Source organism: Athene cunicularia (genome assembly GCF_003259725.1).
Source record: "Athene cunicularia isolate RWA chromosome 3 unlocalized genomic scaffold, athCun1 chr3_part1, whole genome shotgun sequence".
Classification (NCBI taxonomy): Eukaryota; Metazoa; Chordata; class Aves; order Strigiformes; family Strigidae; genus Athene; species Athene cunicularia.
The window spans coordinates 9964862-9989680 of NW_020799097.1; the positions used below are offsets into that span (position 1 = coordinate 9964862).

Below are 24819 nucleotides of genomic sequence, written 5' to 3' on the forward strand. Positions count from 1 at the left end.
TTGACCACCCTCTTTGTTGAATAATTTTGTACCAGGCCAATGTAGACATGTCTCATTGTAGGATCTGGAAATGTTTTCTGATTTCTTGATTTCTTGCCCCTGAAACTTTCAGATTTTTTTTATACCAGAGCACCTTGTTGGATGGGGGATCCATCTGTTCCTGATTTGAATCCACAAAATCTGGACCTTTCCAAGCTAACACTTTTTTGATTTTCAAGTCCTACACTGCTTTGAGGAAAAGCTGCCTCAAGAACTGCTTTTATAATATTTGGCACTGACAAGGGATGACTTGTCCAGTACAAAATTGATACGCAGAAGTTATTTTCCCTGTTTCGCTTCCACCAGGACAGTACACACTTTTTTGATGATTTCTACAAGGCTATTAGTGATAATGAAATCCAAATTTTGTGGTAATACTGTAGGCCCAGTTCTTAAAACTAGGTTTGTTCCTACTTAGGTCTGTGCACAGTCCCTTGTATGGTGTCTCTGTACAAGTTTCAGAAATGAAAACTGATTCCAGTTTTCATTCTGCACTTCAGCTTTTTATCATTACAGCTCTAAGCATGAGTAAGCTTATGTACCCCATTTCCATGCTATTTCATAGATATTTTTGCACAGTCATCAGTGAAATTCTCCTAGCTGTTTTAGTGCTTAAGGGAGGGGCATGGGGGAAATGACACAGGAACAAAACAAATTAAAGGCATCAGATTGCTAGGTCATTAAGTGATCCCTGAAAATAAGTCTGCCTAGCTACTTCAGTGTTTTAGACAAAACCAGCCTGCTGCTCTGAACTGCCTTATGTATAGATGTTTGGGTTTTGTTGGGTTATTTCATATAACTACATTGCTTCATTTGATATGTCCACAGTCTCAACTTTCTAGCTTTGCTTGCTTTTACTGATAACACCTAACAGTTTGATTTATTAATTCAGGGACTAGAAGGTCCTTGCCATCATATGCTTGGCAGAGAATTGTACTGTCAAATACGATGAGGAAGTGTTTTAGTTTTATGTGCTTCTGCTTTTCTTATACAGAATTGGTCAAGATTTGTGACTGATGTCACAGCAGCCTTCAAAGTCTTTGGCCTTTGCTGTTTTTCTGTAGAAACTCTGGCATCCCCTGTTTGTCTGTAGTTTGTCCAAAGAAATCTTTGAGATCTAGGCATCCTGTGTTCCCTGCCTCCTCCTCTTGTTCATCTTTGCAGTTTTTCTACCAGATCAGTCAGTCTGTCCTTTCTGCTTCTAGTTCTTAGCTATGAGCATGTTAGTTCCAGTCTGCAAATCAAGGAGCTTACGTCAGGTCTGGATGGTTCTTTTCTGGGGATAACATTGAAGAAATTGTTAGAACCTTAGCATAGCAGACAGGTGAAGGAATCTCTCTTCCTTTCTATTTTTCCAGTTATTCTTTTGCATTGTGGTATTGAATTCAATCAGATAAGCTCACCAATTAGGGCATCATGTCATTTTTAAGCTGGTACAGCTTATCCCTGGAATACATCTACTTCCTATGGTTTTGGGGGGCTGATCTAGTTTAGATTACTTTTCTCTGACCTATATACTTAATTACTGTCATCTACTGTATTCATGAAGCCTTCTGCATTTGCTGGGGTACTAGAAAAATTGGCTGAGGCTTGTGTTGTACCTCACCCTTTACCTTTTTCTGGTGTTTCAGGCTCATAAGAATTGTAAACTGTTGATTTATAGAAAATCTGGAGAGAACTTAGTCTGTCTTTGTGTTCAGTCCAAAAATTGTTTTGTCCAGCAGAGTCTTAAAATCCTCCACCAAAAGAGGTTCCACTGCCTTCCTAGCAATCTTCCATTGCCTTCCTAGAAAATAATTTTTCTGTAATGTCTTAAACTATCAAGACACAACTTGTGGCTGTTGCTTCTTGGTTTACCATCTGCCATTGCAAAGAAAAGTTTGGCTATGCGGTCTCTGCAGGTCTCTTTCAAGTAGCTCTAGGTTGCTGTTTGACTGCAGCTTGTCCTCTTCTTGGCTAAAAGTGCACAGTTAGTAAAGCTTTTCCATAGAGGTCATTTGGTCTGGTCTGCTCACCTTCTTGGCAGTCTACTTGACCCTGCCAAGTTTCCCTGTGTCCTTCTGACCTGGCGGGGTGAACGGAACTGGGCTCAGTATTACAGTTGTCCTCACTACTGTTGAATCAAAGGGAAGAGTAACTGTCTTCAAACTGCTGGCCATGCTTCTCGAATTTCAGTCTGATACATAGTTTGCCTTACTGTGTTCGGAGCATGTTGTTGTCTTTCAATCTGGCACCCATCGTGGCAAACATAGCTTTTTCAGCAGGGCTGCTACTCAGCCAAATTCTTAGGAGCTGCTTCTGAAGCATGATGTTCTGCTCCAGGCACAGATCTTTGTGCTTTCCCCTGTTGAACATCATAAGGGATTTCTTGGCCTGGTCCTTAAGGTTCTCAGGGAAACAACCCTCTGAACTGAAGCTCTGCTCCAGATGTATCCACCATCACAGATGATTTAGCATTGTTTGCATTTTTATCTTACCATCCAAGTTTCTGATGAAAATGTTGAGATTTATAGGCTCCAGTATTGACCCAAGATTACTTGACTTGTTTGACATTCAGCTGACAGCCAGCAGTTGACTAACTTTTAAGATTGTTCAGTTAGTTTTCAAACTATGTGAGTCAATTTATTCAGCCTCCATTTCCTTAGCCTTGGAAAGAAAATGCAGTGGGAGATGGTGCCAGAAGTCTTAATAAGGCAGCGTGCATTACATGTCCAGGTTTCATTCTTGTAACCAGGTGTTTTATCATTGAAGGCAATCACATTGCCTGAGCATGGTTTGCCTTTGGGAAATCAGTTTGCTATTCTGGATTAGCGTCTTTGGCTTTATGTGATTAGAATACATGCTTCTGTGATTTTTACGAGGACTCAGCTGAGCCAGATCAGCCTATAGTGCCTTGGGTGCTGCTCCTTACCTTTTGTGATTGAAAATGGCTATGATTTTAGATTTGTTTTTCTGGCTTTTTTTATTTTACCCCTAGCCATCAAGAGCCCCCCTGATTTACTTTGATTCTTTGATAGCAGCAGCCTTGCAATTGCATCAACCAATTATTTTTTTCACTTTCAGGTGTATCTAGTCTGATCTCATAAATTTACATACATCCATCTTCTGTAGGTAATCCCTAAACTGTAGCCCAGCCCCTTTCTCAAAAAGGGCAGTGTGTAAGGGCAGGTTCCTGAAAGCATTGTCCAGTCAAGCATTGAATTATTGCTGAGGTTGGAGATTCCACAGCCTCCCGGGCTACTTCCTCCATTATTTAATAATTCTTATTGTGTGTGTGGGGGAAACCTCTGTCACTGGAATTTCCTTCGTCATACCTTTTGACTGCTTGTCCTTTGAACATTCATCACGCTTCAGCATCCAGATCATCTAATTGACTCTCTGGTACGTTGATGTCTTCCTTGTACTGAGGAGTCCTAAACCGGACACAGTACTCCAGATGGAGTCTTTCTAGTGCCAAACAGAGGAAGATAATCACATTCCTCAACTTGCTGGCTATTCCTGCTAATGCAGCCTTGTATACACCTGGCCTTCAAGGCTGAAGGACACACTACTGACTCATTGTCAGCTTGTTACCCACTAGTGTCTTTTTTGCAAAGCCACTTCCTAGCCTTGGAGCCCCCAGTCTGAGTTGCTCATTGGGTTACTGAAATCTATGAGCAGGATTTTCCATTTGCCCTTGGATTTCATGTTGTTCCTGTTTTTCCAGCTTGTTAGGGTCCGTTTGGATAGCAGCCCTGCCCTCCAGTGTTTCAGATGGTGTATCTTGTCTTCCCCTCTCAGTCTGGTATTATGCACAAACCTGCCGAGAGTGCATACTGTCCTATTGTCCAGGTATTTAATGAAGACATTGAGCAGTATTGGCCCAATGTTGATCCTTGAAGCATGTTGCTGGTAAGTTAATGAGCTTTTTTTGTGTTGTGGTATTTTCTTTTTTCATCATCTTTTTTTTTTTTTTCTCCCCAAGAGGACCTTATAATCCACTTAGTCCACCTCTCACCAGTTTAGCTGTAGGAATACTATGGGAGACAGTGTAGAAAGCCTTGCTCAAGTTAAGCTTAACAGCATCTACCGTTTTCCTCACATCCACTAAGCCATTGATCTCATCATAAAAGACAGTGAGGTTATTCGAGCTCAATGTGCCCTCCTCACCAAATCCATGCAGGGTATGCTCCCAGTTGCCTTCACATGCTTGGGTACAACTTGGGGAGCATGGATTTTCTCTGAGAGCTTTCTGAGACTGAGATGAGGCTGACTGGCCTAAAACTCCCTGCACATGCCATCTTGAATGTGTGCATGATGGTTGCCTTTTTGCAGTTTTCAGCCACTTTCCCCCAGTCATCCTGACAGTTCAAAAAGGATAGAGAGTAGCCTCATGGTAACCCTGGCCATGGGCACCCTGGGATGTATTTCTTACGGCTTTGCGGAATCTTGTTTGTCAAATCTGTGTCAGTGGTCCTTTCTCCTCTATTGTTCCACCACTGTTTTATGCAACTTACTATTGTCTTTGTGATTACCATTGCATCTCTCTCTTCAGCATCATTCTTCAGATCAGGTACAGCAACCTGCTTGTCCTGTCTTGTGATTGGATAGTTTATAGGCCAAATCTCAGTCGACTACTCTGATTACATTATGCAGTGCTAGACTGAGTGTGTGACAATTCTTTCATTAAACACTACTCTAGATACAGATCACAAACTTTGTTATTCCCAATTTACCTTTCAAATAAAATGTCAAGTCCAAGTAATAGCGTAGGATGGAGCAGTTAATATGCTATCAGGACAGTTGCGTAAATAATTAAGCACAATGTGTGCAAAGGAAACTTAGTTTTACTATATCAGCATTTTACTCTGGAGTCAGTTGAACCACAGGTGAATATAAAGAGACTTAGTCATGTGGCAGAAGTAATCTGCTCCTTGTGGACATCTCTGTTTCCAGATATTTTTTATCTGAAACAATGACAGTAGGTGGAGTCCAGATGAGTAGTAAGACACCTAAATAGATGTGCTGGTTTGTAAGTGCAAGTGTATGTCTAAGTTCTCATTATAGGCTTTGAGTTCTCATTATAGGGAATGATTAGTCTCATCCAGAGGTAGAAACCTAGTGGCTGGTCCCGTGGTTAGTCACTATCAATCCATATATTGTCACCCAGATCTCTGTATCCTGTAGTAGGAGTTTGCTTTCAGGTAGACACCTACATTAAGGGTGTGTTAATCTAGTGCTAAAGCCCTACCCTGTAAGTTAAAGCCTGTGTTTATGTATTCTATCAGAATTTTGGTTATTAGATTAAGTACTCGTGACAGAAGCTGCCTTTCTTGTAATATTTTTCTATATATGTTTAGAGTGCATGGGTTGGGGTTGGAGAGAATGAAGGAAATACTGCATGGGACACAATAAGACCTGATTTCCTACATAGGAGCATCTCTTTCTCTCACTCTATTATTTTATTTTGTGGTGACTCTTATGAAACTCCCACTGGTGAAGTTTGTGGTTCTGTCTTCTCTTAGCTTTCTTAGAGCTGTGGCACAAACTGTGCCCTCTCCGCTAGCTGACTGAGCTGAGAGGTCTCATGTCTTGAGACCTCTGCTTTTTAAGTGTGTTTGAAAATTGATAGACCATCTTAAGATATTTCTAGGGGAAATTCATGCCAAAGATATATGCCTATAATGGAAATACTGTTCTTCAAAGCTTCATTTATTAAGAAGGAAGGAGATCTAGAAGTATTTATGGCTACTACTGATTTTACCTTAAAACGGGTCTGCGTAGTATCCTGGGAGTATACCCACCGTCTTTTCTCAGTTTTTGTCTTCAGTCCATTTCTATTACTAAAGGCCATAAAGTTACAAATTGAAACCCCAACAATAAATAAAAATCTCTCAGATATTATATGGAATTAGTACTAGGAAACCTTTTGGGATTGTCTCAGGCAGTTTTTCTGAAAACCTTTTCTTCTCTAGGGTGAAGTCTTCAGGCGCTGTAACACTGTGCGTAGTAGAAATTGAAAGTTAAAATAAGTTAAAAACTGGACCAAAGGTTCTACAGGAGTCTATGTGAACCTGAAAAGCCCAGTCCAATATGTGTTGCTGAGCCTCCTTTTTTCATGGCTTATTTTATTACCCTATGTTGCAAATGCTACTTGTGAATAGAGTTATCAATGGGATTTCCGTTTAGAGTTGTTCAGTGAAATAAATTCAAAATGAAACTATACAACTGATTTTATTAGTTCATGATCAGAAACTTTGTATAAAACCTACTTTCTTGGGTAAAGACTTGTTACTTTTGCTTCTTGGGTTGTAAACAATTCAGAAAAAGGATGACAAGCTTAATATTTACTTTGGTTGTTGATGTACCTGGGTTTTTCTATCAGAGCTGCTCTTCTTCCAGCTTCAAATAATGAAGAAATAAAACCAGGAATAATGCATTAAGTACATACCGTATTATAGTTTAAGAATTTTTTTCAGTTACGTATGTTCCAGTCACTATAAGTTAAAGACGATAACATGACAAATAATGAAGTAGTAAAGATGTCTCCTTTGGCATTAAATAAACTTTTTTGTGTGTGTGGAGGGGTGGGGAGGTGAAGTAGGGAGGTGGGGAAAAAAGTTTTCATCCAGAGAATTGTGCTGTAATTGAAAGTATTAAACAACACTTCTCCCTTCCCTCTAGAAGCATTTTCTGTTTGTATTATACTCAATTTTTTCAAGGTGGTACTTTTTAATTCAAAATAAAACACTGTCTCTTCTGCATTACCTGTTGTTTAAACCCAGTTGGGTGTTGTTACTTACGGTTTAATTCAGATCTGTTCCTTTCAAGTTGTGGAGCACTGAGAATTTTCCAGTGACTATTTGTGAAGGTAGTGCCCCCCCACCTCATGGTCCTGCAAACTTTGTAAATCTTAAGTTTCAGTTTACATGTCTAAAGCTTCACAAACTGACTATTCTAGCTACTAATAAGAAAAATTTACTCTAGCCCAGCTGAAAACAGGACACTAGGAAGTAGAATTTGGATCCTTGTACTCAAAAATGAATGGTCCTTTTTCACTAAGCAAAAACATTTGTAGGGTCTAATGTTATCCTTAACTAGATGCTTTTGATCATGGTGGTAGGCAACAATATCCAGTTTTATTGTAATGGGTTTTTTGTTGCATCTTGTTTGATTGTATTTGCATTTTGTTGGAATGGTTTATCCTAATTCCATGTGCTGATGGATTGTTGCTATGGAAATTGTACATGAAATGGTGGCTTTTGAACTCAGGAAAGATCATCTTAAATAACATTAAAGGTGGTTGTACTTTTGTCTGTTAATTTTAAGATGAGACTTACCAAAAAGTTTTTCTGCAGTGGCTGCATGTGAAGTCCTTCAGACTTCCTTCTGAGAATTGCTGGTCTATAATCTTGGGATTTTTTGCTTAGTGTCTCATTGCACTTTTTTTTTTGTATAACACATTTCAATTCACTTTCAGGGTGCAGAGACACTAATGCCTAATTTTCAGATTAAGTCTAATGACATTTTCTCTCAATTTAAGTAAATTGGAAACAGTTAAGTTCGTCTTTTCCATTATAGATGGTTATGTATTGGATAAAGAATGCATAGTCATTCCTGTAATAATTTAACCAAGTTTTTCAAGTCTGTTTAAGCCAGATCTGTTGCTTCAGAAGCTTGAAGTGTGGCTCTTATAAGACTGGAAATATTCTGTTGATCTTAAATAGCCCTTGAAGTTACTACAGACAGCTTTGTGGATTTACCAAGCACTGGTGTCTGTTCCAAGTGATGCATGTGTGTGATCGTACTCCAACACGGGCAGACTTCTGACTTTGCCTTCAGTGACTGCACCTGTAGTTGCAAATGTTAAATTGCTCTTTTGGCAGATGCTTGTGTATGTCGTCATTCATCTTGATGACATTTTAATTTATAAGTAGTCACTTGATGAAGTAGCTTTTTTACTGAAGGAAAGATACAGGGCTTTGGTCAATACAGTGAGTTCCAAACTGGTAACCTAATGATGATTTCATATGTGGTAAGTCCATGAGCTGATGAACATGCCTTGTTTATTTGGCAGCAATCTGTTTTATTTTCCCATCACTGCATTCAGATAACCAAATAATTTTTAAAAAGTCATAAGGGTGAGTGTAAATATTTGCCTGAATTGATCAAATTTCGATTAGCTTTAACTGACAAAGACTGTCAATGATGCCTCCTTTAATGCTTTGAAAATTTCTAGAGAAGTTATGATGCACTTAAAATGAGGAGCCCACCTAGTGCTGGAAGGCAGTCTGGTAATTAGCATGTTCCTTTTGGCCTCTGGTATTTTCTTTTAGGCTTTATTCTGGTTGTTTTGCTGTGCTCCCATAGTTGAGGCACACAGAAATGGCAAAGACATTCACAGAATCACAGAATTATCTAGGTTGGAAAAGACCTTGAAGATCATCCAGTCCCACCATTAACACTGACAGTTCCCAACTACACCAGATCCCTCAGCGCTATGTCGACCCGACTCTTTAAACACCTTCAGGGATGGGGACCCCACCACCTCCCTGGGCAGCCCATTCCAACACCCAGCAACCCCTTCTGGAAAGAAATACTTCCTAATATCTAGTCTAAACCTTTCTTGGCACAACTTGAGGCCGTTCCCTCTTGTCCTGTCACTTATTACTTGGTTAAAGAGACTCATCCCCAGCTCTCTGCACCCTCCTTTCAGGGAGCTGTAGAGGGCCATGAGGTCTCCTCGAGACTAAACCCCCCCAGTTCCCTCAGCCGCTCCCTGTACGACCTGTGCTCCAGACCCTGCACCAGCTCCGTTGCCCTTCTCTGGACATGCTCGAGTCATTCAATGGCCTTTTTGGAGTGAGGGGCCCAAAACAACACAGGAATCGAGGGGCGGCCTCACCAGTGCCGAGTACAGGGGTCAGATCCCTTCCCTGTCCCTGCTGGCCACGCTAGTGCTGACACAAGCCAGGATACCATTGGCCTTCTTGGCCCCCTGGGCACACTGCTGGCTCCTGTTCAGCCGGCTGTCAATCACCCCCCAGGTCCCTCTCTGACTGGCAGCTCTCCAGCCACTCCTCCCCAAGCCTGTAGCGCTGCTTGGGGGTTGTTGTGGCCCAAGGGCAGCCCCTAGCATTTGACACTCATGCAATAGTTCTGTTTGTTTGGTATTTTAATTTTGTTTGCCTTCAGTTAGATTGCAGCTGAATCTTTTTTGTGTGAATAAGAAATTTAAAATTTTTTGCCTTTAAGGTAGAATAGATCTTACTGTCCAGTTCATCACCATGTATTTTTGTGACAAAAACTGAAAGATTCCTTTCTCATATAGTTGTAACATGTATCAACTTCTACAACTTACTTAAATATTAGATAGTGAATTGGGCCTCTGTTTACTGGAGATGACAGCTGTTTGGGGAGGGTAGTTTGGGGTATTTTGCAGTTAGGAAGGTATAATACCAAAGAGGCAGCTATGTAAGTATTTGCTGATCTGTTATAACAATATCTTATTCTGTCTAACAGCAAACATGAGGTCGGTGTCTGAAGAGCCAGTGCCATTACACGAAGAATTTATCTACTGTTGTGGAGCTGCTACCCATGTCCTAAAGTGTGGGCCATGGAAAGATCTCTCAAAAGATGAAAGTAAAAATCTACCCAGGCTCTTATTCATGATTATTCCTGGTAAGGGTCTTTTTTTGTTCAAGTCCAGAAGTGTGATGATTGTAAAGGGTATGTTCAATTTGAATTTCAAAATTCTCCCTTAGATAAGTGGCAGAATTTGGCCTGTGCATATGGCCAAAAAATCAGTATTACTATTGCAGTGGTGAAATTTCCTTATTATATTTGATTGCTGCTGTTATCTAGATTTGTAACAGTGCCATAAGGTAAAACTGAGAAATCAGTATATCTCATTTACTCTGTGGCGGTGGTTTGCTGAAAGCTTTGTGGTTTGGGTCTTTTTCTTTCCATTGCTCTCCAATTTATTTATTGCAGATTGAAGTAGTACTGCAGTGTCAGCTGTGTGCCTACTGAAAGGTGAAAGTTAGAATATTTGAGGGTAAATTCTGGATCTGGTAGGGTTTTTTTTAGTTGGTTTTTTTATAGTAAATGGTTTCTAACTTGGATTTTTGCACATGAATTTTTATGATAAGCCTCTTGAACTCAGTGAGCACCATATAGTTCTGAGTTATATTTAAATCTAGTCATCTTAAAATGAAAGCTCTGAACTTTCATTTAGTATATGTTAAAATTAATGAAGAAGTCCTAAATTCATTGAAGTCTGCCAGTGAACTGTAGGAGTTCTGCCATTAGCGAAAGTAGAGCTTGAACCCACTCAAGCACAGGTATTGTGACTCTTTCACTGCCTTAGAGTTTGCAGATTTCTAATGCTTCATATAGTTTATTTGAATGTATTGGATACTATTGTTACTTCCCCAAGAATTAGTGATGTAAATAATGACTCTTCTGATTATTCACATCTTTGACTTACTGTTTCTGTTAGAGTATACTCTGCTGCTGTTTATGGGCCACTTTGTGGGTTGGTCCTTAGTGGTAAAAGAGAGAGATGTTTTTTTGGTTTGGTTTGGATTTCCTTCAAGATTTTGGAAGCCCCATGGAATATTTTACATTAGTTTCTTTGAGCACAATGGTTTTATGCCCTTGCCTCCTGGAGTTGAATAATGGTGTATCTTTTAACCCAGTGACAGTGAAGTTTAAATTCTTTCGTTAACTGAAAAGAAGAAATAAACCTCCTATGATTACATCTTGCTGCTGTTTCGTGGGAACCACTTTTAAAGCCAGATACTGCATAGTGTAATTCTTTAATAAATTACTATCTCTGTGGATCCAAATCATCAAACAGTTTTCTGGAGGTACGAGCCCAATTTGATGCTTTTCAATTGCTGTTTTCTTCCAGTTAAGGCATTTGTGGAAGGCTTAAATGAACAGCTAAATTAAGTGTCTTTTTTCCCCCAAGTTCTAGAGCTTTCACCTGTCTTCAGTTTGTGATACCCTTGTGTTTGGGTTGGTAGCAGTGCCTGTAACTAGGATAACTCTGAAGCTGACTAGTATCAATAGAAAGATCTGTAGGGGAAGAGCACAAGTCAAATATTGGCATCCAAGGCAAGGTACCTCTGTGAGGTGTGAAAGTTACTCTGCTCAAATTATACCAAGTCACACAGATTTATGGGCTCTATGTTCATCACAGGAAACTTTTCTTGTAGTGTCAGGGCTACATGGAGTTTGTTTTCTGCAGAACAGTTGTGTGAAAACTCCTTAATAACACCTTACATTAACTAGATAGGTATTCAGAAACAGACATCAGTGAAATATCCACAATGCTTCTGTTGTGGTTTTGCAAGCAGCTGATTTATAGGTTTGCTTTTATTTCAGAATTATGTTTTAACAGGCTGGAAGTTCTCTCACCGAAAAAACAATTAAACGCAGCAACCACAATAATGTTATCTTTATTTTAGATACCCAAATTCAGTAGTGAATCAAGTTACCCAGGCTCCTTGCTGTGTCTGGCAGGGAGCTGACTACGATCTGGCATAACATAATGCAGTTTTGCTTCTCATAAATCAGATGGTTTTTTCTTACTGGTATATGCCTCATTTTTAGCCTTCAAGGGAAATTCTGTCTGCCAACACAAAAAAACACAGCCTTAGGAGAGATCCGGACATTTGGGTCATCTGGCAACGTGTTAGTGTACCTAAACACTTAGGATTAGATAGCATTCCCCTCGTGCTTTTGTAACTTCTCAAGTATGAAATGTGGAACCCTTCTGGAGTCCAGCAATTTTCACACTTGAAAGGCATGTATCCCTAGTTGAGATTCTTGATAGAATTAAATAAAAAGGGCAAAAGGATAGCTTGGTACAGGTCAAGAAAAGGAATATCCAGACAAGGGCAACTCTCATTCAAAAAGGAGAGTATGCACAGCCAGGTGTTCGGTGATCTGAACCCAACGTGGTTAGTCCTGCTGCGTGTAATACATTGTTCTGCATATTAAACTGCTCTGGTACATATTTTTCTAATCTTAATGAAAATAAGATTTTGTTTACATGTAACCAAACAAAGGAGGTTTGGGAGTGGGTATAGAAGAAAAACGTGGTAAAATTCTTAGTTCTGCTGGAATTGAATTGTTGCAAGAGATGAGAGAATAAATCCTGTGTACTTTTTTTAGTCAAATTTCTTCATAATGAGGAGGATTTATTTCTGGTCTGAAATTTTTTTGAAAAAAAGGGAAGAGAGGGAGGAAGCTGACTCCAAAACATTCTTCTACTCTGAAATCAATGGCAAGATTTCCATTGACTTTAAAAGAGGCAGGATTCTGCCTCCTGAGGACTCACAGCTCATGGTGCTTGAAGCACTTGCAATACAGAATGTGCAGCGGAATTCAATCTAATTTAACTACAACAAGCTAATGTTTTTATTAGTGGCAGTGTGTGTAAACTTAGAATTTTAATAAAGTTTTTCTATATTAATTGAAATGTTTAATGTGCACTTTCTTCTGTAATGTTTTTCCCTTGTGTAAGCAAAACCTCTGTATAGGAGTATTAATGTGTTTACTGAAGTAATTACTGTGTAAAAAGCCTGATTTTTCCTCCGTCCATATACTTGTTTGCCTGCCTTAATATAAATTATTTTCTATTAAAATCGATGAGATTTACTCATGAAAGTTGAAGGATCAGGTCCATGGTTTTCTGGAGGCGTTATGGAAAGGACAGGAATTACTTTTCTTCCTCATGTGTTATAAAGGTCTGTTTTCCCTTTTGTGGTGTTTAGCCTAAAATTAGCAGTGAAGTGGAAAATCTACTATAACAATATTTAACATTGCTTGGGTTCATTGAAAAACAGGATCCACAGAGGGTAATGGAATGTTTTTTTACTGTTCTAACAGTATCTGTGTATTTGTGTCTGTGTATTTATGAAATATTTGACTTTGTAAATAAATACAGTACAAATTTTAAAGCCACTGCGCTGTTTATCTCATGAAGTTTTTGATGTTCATCAAGTTTATCTTGCATTTCATTGCAGGAGTGCATTGCAATACCTTCATTCCAGGCTTTGTAATTTGTTTTACCATTGCTGTAAGCTAGGCAATTTTGCTATTTTCAATCTTGTACTTGGGAAGATTAGTTCACAGTTGATAATGTATAATGTAAATAACATTTTTTGTGGTAAAGCATGCCACACAATTTTCGTTCATTAATATACAGAAATAATTTCAGAGTTAGGTTCTTTGGCATGCATGTAGAGTAGTCCCTATGCTCGCCAGGTTTCTTGATCTGCCTGCTTGCAGTTGGATTCCTGGTGGGTTATTGGATCATCTTGTTCTATCAACTTGTGCAGTGACTTGGTGATTCTTAATGCCTGTGAGGATTTAACCAGATACTCTTTTTAAAGTATAAAGTTTTAATCTCTTGAGCTCATCTTCGGAGTCAAGAGTTGCTTATGTTTTTCTGCACAACAGAAAGTGAGGGCTTGGATTCTTATCTTCTTGGAGTAGTTACATGTACTTACATCAACTAGAATTGTTATCACTTGAAGACTACTAAACTATTTCTCAGCAGTGAAAACAGTGCAAACAATTTGCCTGGATTATGACAAGTCATTAATGTGTTCTCCCTTGAAGTGAGACTTCCTGTTAGCTTCAAAGATTTAGAAGTTCTATTTTTGACTCTAACATAGGGACTCTGAAAAAGCTTTCAATACATTATCTGGCTTGTCTTCACCTGCTGTTTTGATACCTAACAATCATCACCCTCAACATTTGCATAAGAAAAGTTATATTAAGAATTACTATATAATAATACTTTGCACTAAAACTAATGGTATAGCCCTGAAGCTTAGTTCCTTTGTATTATGCTTTTCTTGGCTCCCACTAAAACAGCTTTTCTGAGGTTGTTAATCATTCATTCTGCTCAGCAGTCACTGGAATTAATAGTTCTTCAGAGGTCTACTGTCATCACCGAGACCAAGGGGTTTGCTTAATAATAAAAGAATCTATTTCTTCATTCTATAAACTGTGTAAGGCATGTTTACTCCAATTCTCTTCAGTTTGGTTTTAGAATGTACTTTGATCTATACAGAATGTATGTGATTAAATGTACTTCTTGTTATGTAATCTGTTATAACCATTTGTCTGCAAGAACTGCATTGGATCTAGTAAGGACTCATAGTATTGGCAGATTAGGTTGCAGTATGTATCTTCTGGCAATCTTGGCGAGAATGTAATCCAGAATCCTGTATGTGAAAGTTGGTCCTTAATGTGTGATTAAACCAATAAAAGGATCAGAACTGTTGACGTGAAGCAAAACCTGAACTTGGAGAAGAGACCACAGGGTTACTCAAAGAAGATCCTTCCATCTTCTGAGATGCTACTTTTTAACATCCAGTGCTGCCTCCTCCCCCAGGGCACAGCAGTGTTCACTATTTACCTCTGAAATACAACTGGAGGAAAGATGCTAGCAATGGACAGCCAGGTACAGATGAAAGATGACTTTTTAACTCCTGGGTATGGGGACTTCTAGGTCATGTTAAACTCCATAAGCTTTGTGCTTGCAGTCACTGAATGAGCTCTGGCAACAATTCTATTATCAAAATCAAGAAGCTGTTCTATCTGAACACGTTAGGCAGTAAAAGCTGCTTTTTTCCTCTTTCTTGTTTTGGGTTTTGGTTTTTTTTTGGTCTGAATAGTGCCAGAGCATCAGCAATAGGAAAAAATGTCTGTCCAGTCTCAGTTCATCTTTTACCTCTGTCACTATCAGCCTGGTTATGAGAGCTCTCCTGTGGTTTAGTTTGTTTGGCCTTTTTTTGTTCAGTTGGTTTTTGAGATTTTTTTGCAGGGTCAGGCTGTGTCTATGTCACCTAATTCAAAAAGGGACTAAGGCTAAATTTCATCCAGCTTAATATTAAACACCTAATTAAGATGCTAAAGTAAGGAGCATAAATTCCTGGGTACTTTGTATAATCAGTAGCTGGGAATGGTAACTGCCATGAGCATTTCTGCCTACTGAGAGGTTAAGTTGCTGTTGTTAAGTCTCTAGCTGTGGAGATAATCAAAACTTGACCAGGTACAGACCTGAACAACCTGCTCTATCTGAGCCTGCATGATCATAGGGTGGGCTAGGAGATCTCAGGTGATCCCTTCTCACCTCAGTGATCCTGAAAATGTGACCCAGGGACTGACCATCCAGGCTTCTTGTCCAGGTGTGGATTCTGATCTTCATTGATTTTGGGATGCCCTCAAAAGGTAGTAAATATGTGGATAATCTTAGATAAATGCTTTCTAGAGCTGTGATTTAAGGTCTTCACAGCCATACTGCAGAGTAAGTATTTTAACACCGAAATTGGGTTTGTTGAGTGTTAGGAACCAAATAGAATTAAAAATTGGTAAGGAATGAAGTATGGTACTTAAACATAGTATGGAAAGAGCATGCCAGAAGGGGGAGCTGTTTTAAAGATTAGAAAAAAACACAGTATTTTTTCGAAAAGTTTATTGCTGTAGTAGCCAGCTATACCATGTACTAGCAAGCTTAGGCCCTCATTTGAATGCATAGATAAGCACTGACTGTTTCTCTACTCCATACGTATCACAAAAAAATTAGTAGTTTTATAAAACTATTCATGTGAATGTGATTAATTGGTTATGTTGGTTTTTGAGGATGATAAAAATGCCCTTTACTTGTGTTAGGAGGACTGAAACAAAGGAAGTCCAGTTAGAGCAGAGAATATAAGGGTTGGAGTACTGGGGCTTCTGTTCCCAGCCTTTCCGCTGGGTTGCTTTTCAGTGGATGGCCAGTCATCCTTACAAATTGTGTACAAAACCACCAAACAAATCTTCTTTGTTCACATTTGCAAAATTTATGTAATCTATCACCCAAGTCTCTAAGCTACCATTCAGTTACAATTAGCTAAGACTGAGTAAATAACAACGAAAGCACTACTGCATAGAGTGAGACAAGAAATACTTCCTCTCCTGGAATGTTTAAATCACTGATCAACTCCATGGGTGGCTCCACTCTTACTGATTGTGTGAAATTCTTGCTCCAGGGTGTATATCTTATGTACAGCAGTAAATACCCAAAGAACATTAAGGAAAATAACTAATCACATCTAAGTACTTTAGATTTTATTAAAGAATCATTAATTTAACTTTGGATTTTGGTGGTTTGAATTAAGTAATGCTCTTAGATGCATTGAGAATTTTTAGCTGAAAGTCATAGACCCTAACTGCACTTGCGCAAATGTTGAAATAAGCTGTGTAGGGCTCCTGTTTACACAGTAACTTGCACTTTATTTTGCTTAAGCAGCATAGTTTTGATGACCTAAAGCTGAGGCTGAAGCTCTTTCCTATGTGGATGTATATTTTCCATCATTAATTAACACTGTGCTTTATATATTTATCTTCACTTACCTTTACTAGTGTAAGATATAACAAGTTGCACAGGTTCTGTTACCTTTGCTTATTCTGACCATACCTTTTCAAGTAGAGCAGTGGAGCTTCAGTCCATCCTCAACTGAAACAACAGAGCAGAAAAGGGAAATTTAGGTGCTCAAAAATGAAGATGATGTTATTTAATACTACACCTGGTTCAGAGGATCAACTTAAGAATCTTGTTTGGTTGGAGTCTTGGCTCCCTTGACAAGGCATGTGGAGGATTTCACGGCTTGGAATGGCATTTAGTCCAGCTGGCACACTTGAGTCACATGCAACTAATCAGCAGGAAGGAAAAAAAAGGTCAATTTTGCATCTAAAATTCTGTCTGGAGCTAGATGTTTCTATCCAAACAGCTGAGCAGGATCCCCTCTCTCTGTGTATATACATATTCACTCTGTTTACTTAAGAAAGGTTCCTCTTTTACACATTAGCTTAGCAGCAGTGTTCATCTGTTCTGTTATTTACAGTGCTTGAAATTAAAGAAGATATTATACTTGAGTATTCACTGTAGAACATCATGCCTGACTGCAAGTTAGCCAGGAGAAAATGGCAGTAAACCTGCTGCTACTTCATGGAGAGAGGAAGAGAAATGCTATGCTCTTTTATCATAGTCTGTCCTGCACAACTACAGCATAGGACTTGAATCAGCCACTTGATGCTTTAAATGTACTGTATTACTTTGCTGCTCGGCTGCTCTTGAGCCTGGCTCTGGGAAAGCTAGGCCTGTTCCTAAAATACTTAATAGTATCTTTTCCTCTATCCCACTTGTCTGCATTATGACCTTATGTGATCAACACCACGTAACCAGAGTCTTCCTAGGAAGTCTCCACCATTCCCTGCTTTATTAGACAAGTAATTGAATCTCTAGATTAAGGAGAGTGAGGGGCAAGACTGAGCTATTCCTAGAGCTCTTGCCTTCAGGTAACTTTTAGAACCATCAAGTGCAGTATAAAGAAGACATTGCTGAGTCCAAAGTAGTGTGGAAGTTAGAAACTCTTTGTAGAATGTATATTAAGACCCACTAGGCACTGGAAATCTAAAAGCTTAGTGCTTAGAGCACTTAAACTTCCTCAGGCCATTATTTCACAATCCAAAATGTTTGTCAACAATACTGGCATAAGGTATTCCTGTTCCCACCACACTGTGCCACTCCACCCTTTAGTTATGCCAGAACAATAGTTTGAGAGATCATGCTGTGAATTAAATAAATACATACATTTATTTCTGGGGTCTTTTTAAAGCTGGAACAGTTCCCTGTTTGGGTTCACAGCATGGTCTCACAGAGTTGTGCCAGTGTAATTCAGGGGCTGGTGAGCCATGGTAGGGGGGTGGGAATGACAGTCAAGGGAGAAGGTGGGAGTTCCTTCAATTGGACTTGCTGCAGAACTTTCTGTTGTTAAATTATGGTGTCAGTCCACAACACAGCACATATATGTGGGTTCACACGCTCAGTCTTGACTTCTCTGGAAGGCGCTAGTACCCCACCAGCCACAGCAGGTGGTGTTGAGTTGCTGAGAATGACTCTCCCTTGTGACTTCTGCTTTTGTTTATACTGCAGCTCCAGATGAAGCTGCCAGCTCTTCTCATTTGACCCTGAGTTCTCAGATTTTGACATGGAGAATTTGTATTTTACATTACTTTGAATTATTTTTTTCCTGAATAAATTCTTACTCTCCAGTAACTGGTATATGTGATGCAGAAACAGTCAATGAGAACAGACTACACTGTAGAGTTAAAATTTGTGTGGTGTAGCAACCCAGGAAGAAGGGTCTACATAGAGCAAGATAACATGTTTTCCCCTTTCCCTTTAACTGCAGCTCTTCTTATTGGTAGTCAAGGTGGTGAGAGTACAGCTTTCTATTTCAGTAAGACATAAATGTGGCAGAACACTTGATTCACACGCTTACATGGGATGTGTATTATATGTGACCATATTTTGTAAATCTACACTTGAACCAGATCAAAAGCACAGAAAAAACCTCCAAACCCACCCAACCCTATCTTCCTGATGCTTCTAAAGCCGCTTCTTCCAACTTCTCTAGCCATTTCTTTATCTTCAGCATGAATATTCATGGCTTAGTTATGAGATAAGTCTTATTTTCAGCTGATGATGCCTCTGAAGTACTGTTAAATGGTGGAGTTCTTAGTGGTTAGTGTACTGGGTCTGGCTGAACTGGAATTGGTTTTCCCCTACAGCAGCCCTCACGGTGCTGTGTTTTATGTCGGGAGCTGGCAGGGTGTTGGTAGCACCCTGGTGTTGTGGCTACTGCTGAGCAGTGCTTACACAGCACCAAGGCTCTTTCTGATATTTCCCCCAGTGGGACGGGGTGGGCAAGACCCTGGGAGGGGACACAGCCAGGACAGCTGACCCAAACTGACCAAAGGGGTATTCCAGACCATATGACGTCTGCTCAGTATAAAGCTGGGAGGAAGGGGGTGGGGTCACCCTTGGTCCTCCGAGGCAACCACTACGTGTATTGGAGCCCTGCCCTGAGAAGGCCCGACATCGCCTGTCCATGGGAAGTAGAGACTAAATCTGTTTGCTTTTGCTTCCGCGCGCGGACTTTTGCTTCGCTTTGCTTATATTAAAACTGCTTTTGTTTCACCCACAAGGGTTAGTTTATCTTCTTTCCCCTCTTTACCCTATTGAGAAAACAAGGGGAAAAGGGGGGGGGGGAGTGATAGAGCGACTTGGTGCCTACCTGGCATTTAGCCAGAGTCAAACCATCACAGTTAGTAATCCTTTAATTTTCATGCATAGATTATTTGGTCTGATGTTTCTCATTTATAAAATGGGAATAATGAAATCTCAGTCATGTATTTGAGGACTTTGTCAATGAGATGTGCTGCCTTGAGTCACACCAAGGTTCTTTTGTTGACTCTCCCCTTTATTTCACTGAGCTAAATAGTTTGACTTCCTGAGAACTCTGTTCTTTGGGATAACACTATTTTTTCTGTACCTATTTGATTTCTCCTTTTAAGCTCCATAAAACTTTGAATACGTTGGTCAATTTTCCTGATTTTTTTTCTGAGAGATGGGAGACTCAAAATGATACCAAGAAAAAAGTATGGCTAGACGACATACATGCTGGTAGAGTACCCCCTGAAGTAGAAAGGTGTAAGTGGGTTCTATTCCATATTATATATTAGAAAATTCAGTTCTTAGGACACAGCTCTCCATTATTTTTGCTTCTTACGGACTACTTGTTTGTGACTAATATTTTAAAATATGCTGACAGTTGTGCTTTGTTTACTCAGTCAGCCCACCAGCTTCCATTGTCTTTAGAAAAGAAAAAAAAAATCTTTCATTAAAAATAAAAACTTCCTCATGCAGAGAGGAGCCTGTACATCAGATCTAGGCTTGAAATATGCCACTTTTGTTGAATTTCCCAGTGCTCCAGAAGTACCTCTGATGGGGACTTGGCACATTTGAGCTTGTTAAGTTTGAGGAGGCAGAGTAATGACAGGATGGTTGAACATCCAGCTGTGCTTGACAGTATTTCCCTCCACTAAATCTGGGTGGCAGATGTGACTTACTGAAAGCGACTTACTGACATTTCTCAACCCATAGTCTTCTCTCAGCGTCCTCTCCCTGCTAATGAGGTGTTGTTTTCAGCATGGATCCTTCCTGCCTGGTTGTGTGCAGCATAATCAGGGGAGGAAGTGATCCCTCTCCTGCAGCATGCAGAGGCTTGAGGTTGGCCAGAGTTATGGAAAAGTTGTGGTTTAGGGTATTTTGCTTGATTTGACAATTTAAAAAAAGATCTGTTTCTCTTCATGTGATGTCTGAGGCAGGAGGGAAGAAGAAATTACTTACTGAAGGACCTACCTATGAAGGAAATCCAGTGTTTCCATGTACAAATAATGCAACTGAAGTGTATAATGTACTTACTGCTTCCTGGCAGCTGCTACCAGAAGTACCTGAGCTGATATGGATTGGCCTTGATATTAGATATTTTGATCTAGTTACCTCTGAAAATAATAGAAAATATCCCCTTTCAGATTCTAGTTAACACATGTCCTCATCTCTATCCCAGTAGTAACTCCCATGGATCATTGAAGCTATATTAGAAATAAATTTGACCCCTTATGTTTAGTATCTATGTTATGAAAAACAGTAGAGCCAAAAAGTCAGTGAGTCACAGCTCTTGCTCTTGTTTTCCTGTTAGGGGCATAATAGAAGATTTTGATTGTTATCCTGATTTCCATTTATGAAAACAATCCTTGGTTATTCTTGATGGATTTGAAAATTCCCATAAGATAAATAAATATATAGTAATACATACTGAGATACTGCCTTCCACCTTTAAGTTTTATGTGTGTTACTGAAATCTTCTCTTAACAGGCAGAAGCTCTTCGCAATAGGTCTTAAATGGCTAAACAGCTGTGCTTGTGAAGTGATTTTGTCTTTATCAATGTGGAAAGTGTTTGCCTGAATGAGGTGTTTCATTTGAAGTCTTCATGGAACATCTACTTAGGACCAGTACTAATATCCTAACTAGAAGGCCTTTTTCCTCAGAGATACAGTGGTGTTAATGCAAAGAATTTGTTCCTAAAGTTGTGGATTGGTAAATCTTGGTTTATCCATATGCAGAACAGTTTGTTCTTTTCTCTTGCATTTCTGAAGACTGATAACAAATGCAAATGCAGAATTTGTAGACCGTTTGTTTCAAACATTTACATTCCCTTGACAGTCTTGATACACAAAATTTACAATCTTCTTTCTGAAATTAACTGTCTTCATGTAGTCTTTTGCTATTTGTTTCCCATCTGTCATTTCATTTGAAAATTTATCTTAAAAAACAAAACCAAACCCAGTAACCTCAAAGCCCCCAAACCTATGCTTTTCTTCTTTGTAACTCTGACCAATAGTATGGCATAGGGAAATCTCTTATACAGATTTAAAAATGTACTTTCTGGTGCCTTTTAAATTTATGGTTTGCTTCCTCCTTGTATATTATTCAAAAGTAATCAAATCTGAAGAGCTCTTTATCTGTACAAAACAAATAATTTGTGGTTATCTTGGGTTTGAATTGCTTGTTTTTCTTGTCTTTGTCTTTCCTGCTGATGTTGTCTCATCAGGGTTACGTTGTTATTCAGATGTTTCATAGGCTTTCTTGTGAAACCATTTGACATCAAGTCTCATGTTCCTCTTCTGCACACTTCCTTTTCCCCCCCCCTTTCCTTCAGATGGAGGTTTGTTTTCTGCTGGTCCAATTCTGCTTCAGCCCCTGAAGCCAACTGAAAAATTCCCACTGGGAATTCTAGACCCAGCTCAGAGCTCACTGCAGCCTTTCTTGCCAGCAACGGTTGTAGTACAGATTGGATCAGACAGACCAGCCACATCTGGGGTGTTCAAAGTAGTTAAATCTGTCTTCATCTGCATGTGTCTATGTTCATATAAGAAACTGTAGGAGACCTAATTAAACGTGTTCATTTTTCATTTCCTATGGAGAAATTGGAACAAAAACTACATAATTGTAAATGCTAGAAAATCTTGATTTCTACCTTTAAAGAATGTGGTGGAAAATTTGCTAGTCCGTTATGAACTAATTTTTTTCAGTTTATATCTCAATCTTAACTCCCTTCCAAGAACCATTATTTTACAGGCATATTTTAAAAAAAAAAAAAAAATGTACCTATTTTACCTGGTTGAGTCTTTAGAGGTAACTATTGAAATACATCTGTGGACTTTGTAACCCTTACAATATCACTGAACCACAGACAAAGTCCAGTAGGTTTGCACTGGGCAAAATCAGGTTTTCAGACGTTGTATCTTATCTGCCTGGATAGATGCTGTTAATCATTTGTATGAGAAAACAGACATGTACTGTCACAATTTCTAGCTGGGAATTTTTATTCACAGGCTTCAGGCACAATTGTCAGTTGGGCAAAACCATCTGTGTTAGGTTAATTCAGGTTTATCAGGCTGTCAATGGGATTTCTTTAGAGGTAAATGAACCCACATTTGTCCTAAAGGTGGAACAGTGTTGGATGACAGCAGGGAAGTTTATTTGCTCGCAAAATGCATATAAAGAATGCGCATTGTAAAATCCTGTATGTAAGTTTTATAGCTGTATCAAGCTAAAAACCTCTGTGTGTATATGTATAGGGAAAAAATGTGAAATGTTTTTGAAAAACCTCTCTAATAAGCTGCGTTACCAGCACCTGGCTGAATCCTTCTGAGATTCCCCATTTTCACAACCCAAGCAAATATATAATGTGCTTTCCAGCCAGATCCATGATTCCAGAGTTAGAGAAGATCAAACAGAGTTTTCACATGTGTTTCTGCATAACGTCCTTGTAATTGTTTGCTCTTTGGCTGATGCTGCTCCCCTGGTGTATGGACTATAAACAGAATATAGGACAAAAAATGCCAGTCCCCTAGATGTGCAAACAGGTGAAAGCTTAATTGATGTGAATTTATGGTGATCATTCAAATGTTACTTGACATGCTTTATTTGAAAACCCTTGACCCTGCATGTGAGAGAAACCTGTGTGTTTCCTTTTAAGGCTTGTTCATCAGCCATGGTGTCAGTTTCTGCAGTTTTCTCCCAAGTGTGAGAACATCATTGTGTTTTTTACATGCTCCATTTAAATCCTTCTGACATCTGCGTGGGCTGCTTTCCATTCATTAACATAGGGGAGTTGCATCTCCTTCCATGGTGGCTGGTCAGACGCCAAAGGCAGATTAAGTTTCCTTGAGTGAGGAACTTGTCATTTAGGCTCTTCAAGCTGGAGCTGGGAGCTTTGGCAGCTCTGTGAAGAGGCAGTGAGAATCATTGCCACAAAAAATGATTTTTGTGTGGTCCTGCTGTGCACCCCTGGATTTCAAATTTGATTTATGGCTGCTCAATTAAAAATAAAAAAAAGCATTTTGTTTTGTTGCAGGAGATTATCTTGTAAATACTGTGGCATACATACTTAATTCTGAAACTGTGGATTATTTCTAAAATTAAACTCATGGTAATTGCTGGCATATTTTCCAGTTCCTCAAAGTTCTCTGTAAACCCACTGTTGGCTGTGTATTTCCCTTCTTCTATTCATGTAGCTGTCTTTATTCTTTATGGTGCTGCTGAGGTCCCAGAGCAGACAGAAAGCAACTGCTCGAGGAGTGCATGGAGCACCACAGCTACATGCCAGTTACTGCTCCCACAGATGGTCAGACTTCTGGAGACAAAACTGAAAATACTGGGGAACGCCTTATAGGACAGTGCAGAGAACCCAAAAACTTGTTTCAGAACAATGTACAAGAAATGTTGGTGCTGTTTGGGATGATTTAGCTGCACATAAATTTCTTCTTCACTCCCCACCACTCTTGACATTTACTATAGACTGCTTGAATAAATCCTTTTTAATTTAGATAGCCCTTCCAGAACTGCTAAGAATTATTTTCATTTTTTGTTTTACTTTCATTTTCATCTGAGTAAGCTGTATATATTTGTGACCTACCCCTTTCTGGACATAAGACTTTTCCTGTAAGTTTTGGTGTATATCTTTGTTTCTAGCCTGAAACATTTTGCTGTTGTGATTGACATTGTACATTCCTCCATAAGTGTGGGAATTATTTTTGCACAGGATTGTCTAATGTTAGTGTTCTCTTAATTATAGCTTCCGTTTTACATTAATATTTCCTGTTGCAGAAGAATTAAAAATGCTTGACAATTTGTAATCCACAAAAGCTGTCATTCCTTGTGGAGGGTAGCTATGGACTGTGGCTTTTTAAATGAGCGTTGTATGTTTGTTGTTTTGCATTCAGAATTAAGCTGATTGAATTGCGCTAATGGCATATGGTATATAAGTTTAAACTTCCCAAGTCTGAGTAACTTCTTTTTTGGAAGTGTAGCATCTCAAATATTAGTGTATTGAAATATATAAGACAGGCCAAGTTTGATTGTATGACACGTTGTGTAGGAAGTAATGTGAAATCAGGATAAGTTATTCTTTATCAGTGATATTCTGGGGCAGATACTTAGGTTGTAGAAATTGTTCTCTCTCCACTACTAGCTGTCCTCATCAGAAGGACGTGGTTGATATTTAAAATCTTGATTTGATGGAAAAAGCATTAACAAGGAAGTGTTTGAAAGTGAAAGGCGGACAAATGCATGTTTATAAGTAATTTCCATGGTTTTAGCTATGTGAATGATTAAAGAGTAGTAGCTCCAGTTCTTAAAAGCCTGTATGTGCCATATATAGAAGTGGAGAATATTTACCTCCTGATACAGCTCAAAGTTACCCCTCTGCACATTCAGTTGTTCTGTACTGTTTTGCTTTAGCTGTGGGTGGAATAGATTGGAAAAGGAAGAAGTGGATTCCCATCTTCAAATTAAAATGGAAAGATTTTGAGCCTAATGTAGA

The 24819-nt window shown here is 39.1% G+C and overlaps 1 protein-coding gene across 1 annotated transcript in view; it reads left to right on the top strand.

The window, feature by feature from the left end:
* Positions 1-9544: 9544 nt before the first annotated feature.
* The window catches only part of LDAH (lipid droplet associated hydrolase), a 42558-nt gene continuing 27283 nt past the window's right edge, over positions 9545-24819 (top strand). Inside the window, exon 1 of the mRNA XM_026845766.1 lies at positions 9545-9699. Coding sequence (XP_026701567.1) covers positions 9546-9699 — 154 coding nt within the window. The 5' untranslated portion in view covers position 9545. The remainder of the gene's footprint in view (positions 9700-24819) is intronic.